The sequence below is a fragment of the Cotesia glomerata genome, linkage group LG6, assembly GCF_020080835.1.
Source record: "Cotesia glomerata isolate CgM1 linkage group LG6, MPM_Cglom_v2.3, whole genome shotgun sequence".
Taxonomy (NCBI): domain Eukaryota; kingdom Metazoa; phylum Arthropoda; class Insecta; order Hymenoptera; family Braconidae; genus Cotesia; species Cotesia glomerata.
The window spans coordinates 15,880,031-15,890,019 of record NC_058163.1 but is presented as its reverse complement, the minus strand read 5'-3'; the positions used below and the strand labels follow the sequence as shown (position 1 = coordinate 15,890,019).

At 29.1% G+C, this 9,989-nt stretch overlaps 2 protein-coding genes across 3 annotated transcripts; both read left to right on the top strand.

The window, feature by feature from the left end:
- The first annotated feature begins 1,753 nt into the window (after positions 1–1,753).
- LOC123266970 lies at positions 1,754–4,930 on the top strand. The gene is made up of 6 exons (XM_044731422.1): positions 1,754–1,994; positions 3,097–3,385; positions 3,452–3,521; positions 4,010–4,190; positions 4,333–4,507; positions 4,592–4,930. The coding sequence occupies exons 1-6, from the start codon at positions 1,974–1,976 to the stop codon at positions 4,789–4,791; spliced, it is 936 nt and encodes a 311-aa protein (XP_044587357.1). The 5' UTR covers positions 1,754–1,973; the 3' UTR covers positions 4,792–4,930.
- A 551-nt stretch (positions 4,931–5,481) lies between these two features.
- LOC123266971 lies at positions 5,482–7,032 on the top strand. Of its 2 annotated transcripts, XM_044731423.1 has the most exons (4): positions 5,482–5,923; positions 5,999–6,450; positions 6,519–6,838; positions 6,908–7,032. In XM_044731423.1, the coding sequence occupies exons 1-2, from the start codon at positions 5,611–5,613 to the stop codon at positions 6,448–6,450; spliced, it is 765 nt and encodes a 254-aa protein (XP_044587358.1). In that variant the 5' UTR covers positions 5,482–5,610; the 3' UTR covers positions 6,519–6,838; positions 6,908–7,032. The 2 variants fall into 2 exon arrangements, with proteins under 2 accessions (XP_044587358.1, XP_044587359.1); XM_044731424.1 differs by having other exon boundaries at positions 5,999–6,838.
- The last annotated feature ends 2,957 nt before the right edge of the window (positions 7,033–9,989 follow it).

The following is a 9,989-nucleotide window of genomic DNA, read 5'->3' as shown; positions in this document are numbered from 1 at the left end:
TAGTGTTATCTTTGACCGCGGATATCTTTGAAGCCGTTAATCTGAGGAACTTTGGTCTTCAGACGTTTTTTGTAGAGCGTAAAATTTCCTACAAATATCATTTTTCAGATTGTTGTTACGATGAACCGTTCCAAAGTAATAAAAATTAAAAATTAAAAAATTTTTCCCGTGTTATTTAAATGGAAAATAAAGAAATGGATACAGGCAAATCTTACTATTGATATTAAGAGCTCACATGGGCGCCAAAATTTTTGTTTTTAGGTATACTATCAATTTTTAGACACCAAAAGAAAAAAAAAATTCGTCTTTTTTTGAAACACCCTAATATATATATATATATATATATGTATGGGGTATTCCATGCCAAATCGACCACTTTTGACCCCGACCCTTTTCGATTTGGCCGAAAGTTTTCCATCCTTTTCTACCCTATAAAAAACGGTTCTCAGAATTTTTTTGAATTTTTTTACCTAACTCCAAAAAGTTATGAATTTTTCAAAAAATGGCTTTTTATTTTCAAATAGCCATAACTTTTTCAAAACTAAACATTTAGGTACCTTTTTTTTTAAATTTTTGTTTTTAGATGTACTTTCCGATAAAAAATATTAAAGATTTTTGTAAGTCAATACATATGGAATTTTTCAGTTTTTTGACAAAAATCAATGATTTTTCGAAGTTCGACATTTTTTTTTTTTAATTTTTTTTTTCTAAAATAAACTTTAATCAATTCCACAGTTATCCCTGTAGAACCCAGAATGGGCCGATTTCTCTTTCTATTTTTTTTATTCAATTGAAAAAAAATTGTTAAATTTTCAAAAATGGAAAAAAAATTTTTTTTCATAAATTTTATATATATAATGAGATAAATACAATTCAACGATTTCACGGCATTATATTCACAATTTAGAGGCTTCATCGATGACTGTAATTAGTAACCCTGATAGCCAGAGTTTCAGACCAACAAAGTTGGTGTCAAATAGTTGCCACCAACTTAGCGACAACTTGCGGTCAAGTTCCGAATTTGCCATTGTTGGCGTCACGTTGGCTACAAGTTTCTGAGAAAAAGAAGACCAATCTACTGCCGCAAGGTACAGGCACGTTGTCGTCAAAAAATAGCCGGCAACAAGTGAATAGAAAGTTGTACTCGAATTTGTACAGCAAGTTTCACGCAACTTTTTCTCTTATGATTCAAAGTATTATTTTTTCACAGCAAGTTGCGTTCAAAAGTACGAAGCAAGGTGCAACGCAAATTTTGCCTGAAAGTTGATAAGAATATTTAACGAATCTGAAGGAACATCTCAAACTGTAAAATATTTAAAACAACAAATGACGATAATTCATTAGCAGTAAAGGTGTACATCAAGTTTATATAATAATTGTTTTGTTACTATAACTAATAAATAAGTAGAAGTTAAAATTTGATAAAATTTATTTTAATTTAAACAAAAAATTATGTAAATATCAGGAGAAAAAAATGTCATCTATAATTACATATGGAATTATACATAAATTATAAATAAATTTTTTGAATGACAATACATTATATATGTATATTTAATTTAACATAATTACATATAATTAATTATATATAATTAATAATCCCAAGGTTATTATTAATTTTATTTTCACTCTCCCAATAACAATGATATTTAATTTAATTTACTTTAATTTGATAACAATGGCTTCTTCACCAATATTAACGTTTCCAGTAAGCACTGTGATTTAAAGGTAGATTTAGGCATAGAATTTCTGTAAAAAGATGTTCATGTTATTCTATCGTATGCTTAGTAGAAAGCGGCCATTGTTTTAAATTAATGCGCATCACAACACATACCATAATTATCATTATTAATATTTAGTTTTAATTAATTTGTGTTTAACATCACATAATAGTATCATAACAAATTATTTATGTTAAAATTAACATAAATCAATTGAGCGAGGTTTATTATTTGAATCTTATATCAAAAGTCATGCCAGCAGACAACGATGAGGTTAGTATTTTTTTTAATTCCTTGCTATTACTTTTTTTTAAGTAATTAATGTATCAGTTGTTCTAATTTCTTAATGCTATGAATTTAATAAAATACGATCACGCTTTGTTATCAATATATTTAATTTGAGAAACTTTCATTTATATGAATAAAAAAATTGATCACTGTGAATTAAATTTTGTTGATTTTATCTTCTCGTCAGTCATTTGTTATTTAAATATTAAACCTTAACGAATAACTTTTTGCTATCAATACATAATTAGAAATATAATCATTTACAGTCGAATTCGATATTTTTCTTCAATTATCTGTTTCAGTGGTCAAACAAAAAGGGTTCAATTTGTTAATTCAAATATTGAAATAAAATTTAAAAAATTGTTTTTTATTTATCTACTTTCCTTTAAATAATAGTAAGTTTTTTTATTCATACATTTAAGATTTCATTCTTCAGGAAAATTATTAAGGTGCCTGACTTCACTAATTAATATGTAATAAACTAATTTAAACTGTGCATGAATCTTCTTAAATATTATTTATCACAATTACTGATGGCTTTCACAGCGTTTACTCACAAGTTTCAAATTTTCTTGATCAAGTGTGGTGTTGCTTATTGAATATAGATTAAGCATTTACTTATAATATATTATATTGTTTACAGCTGCAGATTACTAGTGTTCACCATATATATTCAATGACGGAGACCGATATTTATTGGTTTCTCAATCTCGTGACTAATATTTTGGAATTATGACAATTCGCAATAAAACAAATTAGTCATACATTATGTAAGAAAATTGTAAACATTATTTTCCAGCCTGTATTTTGGTTCATGATTCCTGTTTTTTACTTAATGTTAATTAGAGTTTTATATTTTATTTATTATGTTATATTATAACCCGCAGTCGATGTAACATTCCTATACCTATAGTTGATTCACCAATACTTTCTTCTTATTTAATTAAGTTCTTTATCATGTTGCACCTTATTTACAAGTGTGCAATATAATCTGTAAATTTTATTTTTATTTGTATATCTAACGGTAAATCTAAAACTATTTAAGTTTCATCTAATCTAATATATTTTTATTATTTTCTTTTATTAGAGCGGTAACGAGAGTGACAGCAGCACTAGTAGTAGTGTTACATTCAAGAAAAAACCTACATTCAAGATCAGTAAGGTTGCTCAGTTAGCACATTCTGTGAAACCAGGACAGAAATTAATTCCTGTGACAAATGGGAAACCGATTAAAATAATAGGCTTCCGCCCTTCATTAAAAGATCATCCAGGATCATTGCAAACGGTTAGCGTTTCTCAAAAACCTCCAGAGCCTCCACATAATGGTGGCGAACTTTCACAGAAACCAGGAGGGCCGTTACAGAATTCTAAAGAAGGTATTCAGACAACTGAAGGGGATCCTGTTAATCCAAAAGATCCACAAGAAGATGTTTTTATTCCAGATCAACACCCGGCAGGAAAAGTCCTTCTCGACATTTTAAACATTACGCAAAATAACACTTTGTTATTGAAGTAAGTTAACATTATTCTATATTTTGTAAATAATAATTATTTATACATTTATTATATAAGCTCATCAAGTTGCTAAGTACAGTTTTAACTTAGACATTTGATTGCATGCAGATATTTATTAAAGCTTGAAAAAGTTGATTCCCTTGAAATTCAAGATTTCAATCCAATCCTTTAATGATCGTTTTTTCTTACAGGATTTATGAATAGTCCTAAATAGTCCTATGAGTTGTAATAAATTCTAAAATAATGACTCACCCTGCACTTATATATTGTAATATTGTAATGATACTTTTGTATTTATACTAAAGTTTTTGTAAGTCTTGAAAAATGCACTGAGTTACGAACATCGAATTGGTATTTAAGTTACCCCTACATAATTATCCTGATACTAATATTTTTGTACAAATTCATAGTTTTACTTGAAAAAAAATTCCGTAAAAAATTATTTTTTATGTAATAAAAACTTGATACAATTATTATGATTCCAGTGAATTATCAAAAAAAATGGATAAACAAGGCGAGCAATTATCCAAATTGTCGCAAATTGTTCATCAGCGTGGAAATCCAACGATTGCATCGACAATAGCCAAACCTGACTTCGTACCGTTCCACACTGCGGCGGAAGTTAAAGAATATGAAAAAGCTACAGAAGAAAATAGAACTAAATTAGTAAGTATAATATTATAATTAGTATTTAAACTTAAAATATAAAACATTAACAGAGATTAGTTACAGTACAAACATAATGTAATAATTCGATACTTAAGAGTTTATTAATAGCCCATAATTGATATTATTTTTTTATTTACAGAGAAATTATATTAGTGCTTTTAAAGGAGGAAGATGTGTAATGGATAACGTTCGATATATTTTGAAAAATAATTTACTCATGATGGAGGAGCTGTTAATCACTTACAATTACTTTGAACCCAGTAAAGGGAAACCAAACACTTTGGCTGGTTCCATGCTCGATCGTGATTTTCTCTGTAAGTATTATGAAGTTTTAATTTTCTTATAATTTTCCGAATTAATATTTTTATTTCATTCATTAATATTATACATTATTTCAGCGGCTTTAAGATCGGTGTACCCTAATTTAACTGTGCAACAATATCATGAAGCTTTAAAAACTGCACTGAAAGCAGCAGATTCTCGAATGAGAGTAAAAACTAAATCCGCCTCAGAACCACCGAAAAAGAGGAAGAAAAGCACGGATTTTTCTGAAGATTTTTATTCTAAGTCATCTGAAAATCATCCTCCAGTGGATTAGCATTTCTCAAATTAATATTTTTTAATTAAGTATTTTTTTCATTTAAAATATATATTAATTGTAAGGAGGTATATATAACTTATAGAATGTCAACTATTTAGGTTACAGAAACAAATATAATTTTCTATTTTATTACAAACACTAAGCATATTATTTCATCATTATAATTAACACAAAGTAATTAATTAAATTAAAATTTCCGGTGACAAATGAATATATATATATATATATATATATATATATATATATATATAGATAGATATATATATATATATGCATACTGCTAATTATGCCATCTGGTGGCAGAATCATTAAAACTCGTATCTGATAAGAACAAATACAATATTATCGGTATTATTAATCGATAAATTATCGTCTCGGGTGGTAAAAAATAATATTTCAGTCGACTGATCAATTGGTCAAAAGTTGAAGGAAAGTTGGCGAAAAGTTGACAGCAAGTATTTCTTTACAACTATTGCCATCTTCTTGACGCCACCTTGCGGCAGTAACTTTCCGTTTATTTGGGATTACTTTTGTCGTCAAGTTTCGGCCAACTTGGCTATCAGGGAAGATTCAAATTTTAATATATCAATTAGATCGATAAACTAGGGATAACAATTATCGACTTACCTATAGCCAGTAAACTAGATGCTATAAGCTAGTATGATTTGATTAAAAGTGCGGCTTTTTCATTTTGAGATCTAAAACATAACCTATAAATCTTTTGTGCAATCTAGTGTTTTATAAAAGATTGTCATTACATTTGTTGTATAAATAAATAATTTCTCTAGTTTATAAGCGCTTTTTTAATTTGTCTTTATGGCGTCAAAAAAGGTATTTGATCGGTGTTGTAATCCTTTTGAGTTGGAATCTCATTTTAAAAAAATTGGTTTACGTCCGGCGACTGATATTATGAAAGTAACGTTAGGATTAGATGATAATTATTTATTATGCAGTTCATGTCGAAAAAAAGCTTCAGAGTTAGTGAAGCAACAAACAAATGCTCGTAATGATCCTAGTGCTGATGTAAGTGACCGTGAAGACAACTATAGTGACAATAATGACAACAATGATCAGGCTGATAATGATAGTAATACAACTGCCACGGATCTCCCATTATCCTTATCATTCCGTAAGTTTTTTTAATTATTTATACGTTACTTGAATACATTTCTAGTAGCTATATGTTTCACTATTATTTTTTAAGGTTCCATGTCATTTGATAGCGAACCCAAAGCATCACAATCAAGCTCAGGATCCCAAGTTAGCGCTGCAACTCAATTACCCGTAATAAACCATGCATTAGAATTGTTAAATCAATCACCGATTCCATCGAAGAAATTGAATGATAATCAATTTTTGAACAATAAAATAAATCGGGTATCCGACAGCTTGAAAAAAGTTTTGCTTTCTTCTTCAGATGAAGAATCGATTGATGACGATGGTGAAAATTTTCGCTCTCTAATTAAAATGTTGTATGATAAATTCAACGATAAAGAAACTGATAAGTCTTTGAAAATACAAATTTTAACATTATTACCTGTAAAATGGAGTGAGAGACGTATTTGTGAAACTATGAATACATCAAGACATTTGTCAAGAGTAGCAAAAATTTGGTTGAAGAAACGGGTTTACTTTCTACACCTGAATCGAAATTAGGTATGGGTAGCGTAAAATCGATGTTTTAAATACACTTGAAAACTAAATTACTCAACATTTTTGTATAGGGAGGACAATTACTGATCAGGTAAAATTAAAAGTTGAAAATTTTTACAACGATGATGAGTATAGTGCTCAAATGCCCGGTATGAAAGACTTTGTATCAATTCGAAGTGATGATGGTAATCGGATACACGTCCAAAAAGACTTATCCTGTCTAACTTAAAAGAATTATACCAATGTTTCTGTGAAATAAATCCTGCTGAGAGAATTGGATTTTCAAAATTCGCTTCTTTGCGACCAAAACATTGTGTGTTAGCAGGGGCAAGTGGAACACACACCATCTGCGTGTGTACGATTCATCAAAACGTGAAGTTAATGATGCTTGGTAATTATCAAATTAATTAATAATTATAAATGCGTGAATTTTAAGTTTACTAAATTACTGTTATTTTAGGTGCAAATATTTATTCTTTGACAAGGAACACAGAAAAGCCCATTAAACACTACAGCGATTACTTGAGCATGATTATATGTGAAAATCCATCTTTTCAGTGTTATTTAGGTGGATGTAAAAACTGTCCTGAGGTCGATGAGTTGAGTAAAATTTTACTAAAATGTTTTGAGGACCGGGAAATCGAGAATATTACATATAAAGATTGGATATCAAAACCGAGAAGTAGTTTAGAAACTATTATTAAGCCTACAGAAGAATTTGTGGAAAAATTTTGTAGTGAATTAGAAATTCTTCTACCTCATTCGTTCATTGCTAAGGAGCAAGCCCAATTCTTGAAGACATTGAAAGAAACATTGAAACCAAACGAATACGTTATTATTTGTGATTTTGCAGAAAATTACGCCTTCGTAGTACAAAATGCGGCAGCTGGTTTTCACTGGAATAATAATCAGGCAACAGTTTTTCCAGTCGTTATTTATTATAAAGTAAATAACAAACTTGAACACAAAAGTTTAGTAATTATCTCAGATTCTAACAAACATGATGCCGTTGCTGTTCATGTTGTCATCGAAATAATAACTGATTACGTGAAAAGTCTTCCTGAACGTTGTAACAAGATTTATTATTTTTCTGATGGAGCTCCTCAACAATTTAAAAACTTTAAAAACTTTGTAAATTTATATTACCACGAAGATGATTTTGATATTCCTGCTGAATGGCATTTTTTGCGACTGCCCATGGGAAAGGTCCGTGTGATGGAATCGGTGGTATTCTCAAACGACTTGCAGCGAGAGCAAGTCTCCAACTCGCGGTAGACAAACAAATAACGACACCAGAAGAACTTTTTGAATGGGCTTCTGCACCGGATAACTTGCCGAATATTATAGTGAAGTTTTCCCCAGAAGAAGATTATGACACAGCAGTAAATGATTTAAATGATCGATTTTTGAAAACGAAACCGATTACAGGAACTCAACAACTACATTGTATAATTCCGGACAAAAATGGTTGTTTACTAGTTAAAAACTTTTCGAATTCGAATGAACACAGAATTTGTAAAATATTTAAACGACAGAGAGAAAAGTAATTAATTTTAGCTGCATCAATTATTGATCTTACTAATTACAGTCATCGATGAAGCCTCTAAATTGTGAATGTAATGCCGTAAAATCGTTGAATTGTATTTATCTCATTATATAAATAAAATTTATGAAAAAAATTTTTTTCCATTTTTGAAAATTTAACAATTTTTTCAATTGAATAAAAAAATAGAAAGAGAAATCAGCCCAATCTGGGTTCTACAGGGATAACTGTGGAATTGATTAAAGTTTATTTTAGAAAAAAAATTAAAAAAAATGTCGAACTTCGAAAAATCATTGATTTTTGTCAAAAACTGAAAAATTCCATATGTATTGACTTACAAAAATTTTTAGTATTTTTATCGGAAAGTACATCTAAAAACAAAAATTTAAAAAAAAAAAAAGGTACCTAAATGTTTAGTTTTGAAAAGTTATGGCTATTTGAAAATAAAAAGCCATTTTTTGAAAAATTCATAACTTTTGGAGTTAGGTAAAAAATTCAAAAAATTCTGAGAACCGTTTTTTATAGGGTAGAAAAGGATGGAAAACTTTCGGCCAAATCGAAAAGGGTTGGGGTCAAAAGTGGTCGATTTGGCATGGAATACCCCATATATATATATATATATATATATATATATATATATATACATACATACATATATACATACATACTTAAATACATTTGTAAACTTGTGAGCCAATGCGATTTTTCTACATTACTCGATGTAATGACAAAATTTTTTCTAAATTACGACATGAAACCGGCTACAACAGATAGATTCCTAAGGAAATCTACCTAAAAAACGTTATTTCTGGAGTTATTGCATCAAAAAATTTCTTTCTTACCCGTTACATCTGGATTGCCTAGATTGAAATTTGAAAGAGTTTCCGTCAGCTCAATCTCTTCTTTAGACATGTTCATGTTTTATAGTTTATGCTGAAAAAAATTAGTTCGCACTGTTAAATTTTAAGTTTTAGATTACATTAATAACCCAAGCGTCACAAAAAAAAATGTTAACTTTTTGGTAGATTTTACTCAACAAGAAGTTAAAAAATTAATAATCGTCAAATTAAATTCAACAAAACATTAACAAAAAAAATTTCTGCCGCTTGGGTAGTATTTATCTTCATTGCTTTAAAATATTCAATATCACGTACATAATCTTTAGTAAAAAAATGAATATTTGTCTTACCTCTTTTGACAGCTAATGTATTAGTTTTGATATTCATTTATTTTTTTAAAAATATAGTAATCACAGTGCCAACAAGAATTCAATACTTCTTTTCATATGTTTGCAAGCCTGTTTTGCTGCATTACCATTGGAAGTTAAAAGTCTATCGCCAATGAACACATTATCCTCAAGCATTTTATAATTGGCCATATATTTATACTAGCTGTTACCCGCCCGCTCCGCTGGGCACTTTATAGAATTGTATTTTGAGATCTAGACTTGAAATTCAATTGGAGTATTGTTCTGACTTGCACAGATTCAAAATTCTATCGGATTGGCCTGTACCTTTTATCCATGTCATAATTCTAGCAAATATCCATTGTAACTTTCAATGTGCAATCACTATAACATTCCCGTGGCTTTCTCCATTTACGATTTTAATTTTTGATTTTACGAAATCTCTTAAAATGAATAGCCAAATTTCTTTTCCACATCTCAAGTGTTTAAAAAATGTTTTCATTTTAATCTGTTACATTCCCGCGATCCCGTAATAAGAACAATTCATTGGTTATGTGATCAGCAAAAATAAAATGTATGCAAAATACTTAGTCCGTTGACTATATAGCTACATGTAAAGTTAAATTTTAGAAACCTTACAATGACTTTTTCGCCGCTGCCAAGGAGACGATTGTGGTAAGAAAATATAATTATTAAAAAAGGAAAATATTTTAATCCATTGACCTTGGAGGCCATCCCTGTAATTACCTGTTTCTCTTAAGATTCTATCAAATTTTATATCTCTAGGAAATATATTTGAAGAATATGAATTTT

What these genes read in the sequence shown, in the direction of transcription:
- LOC123266971 (XM_044731423.1), top strand. Translation starts at nt 5,611, where the DNA reads ATGGCGTCAAAAAAGGTATTTGATCGGTGTTGTAATCCTTTTGAGTTG. An exon ending in CCCATTATCCTTATCATTCC is followed by an intron (nt 5,924 to 5,998) that starts GTAAGTTTTTTT and finishes TTATTTTTTAAG; the next exon opens with GTTCCATGTCATTTGATAGC.
- LOC123266970 (XM_044731422.1), top strand. Translation starts at nt 1,974, where the DNA reads ATGCCAGCAGACAACGATGAG. An exon ending in TGCCAGCAGACAACGATGAG is followed by an intron (nt 1,995 to 3,096) that starts GTTAGTATTTTT and finishes TTCTTTTATTAG; the next exon opens with AGCGGTAACGAGAGTGACAG. An exon ending in GTTACAGAATTCTAAAGAAG is followed by an intron (nt 3,386 to 3,451) that starts GTATTCAGACAA and finishes TTTTTATTCCAG; the next exon opens with ATCAACACCCGGCAGGAAAA.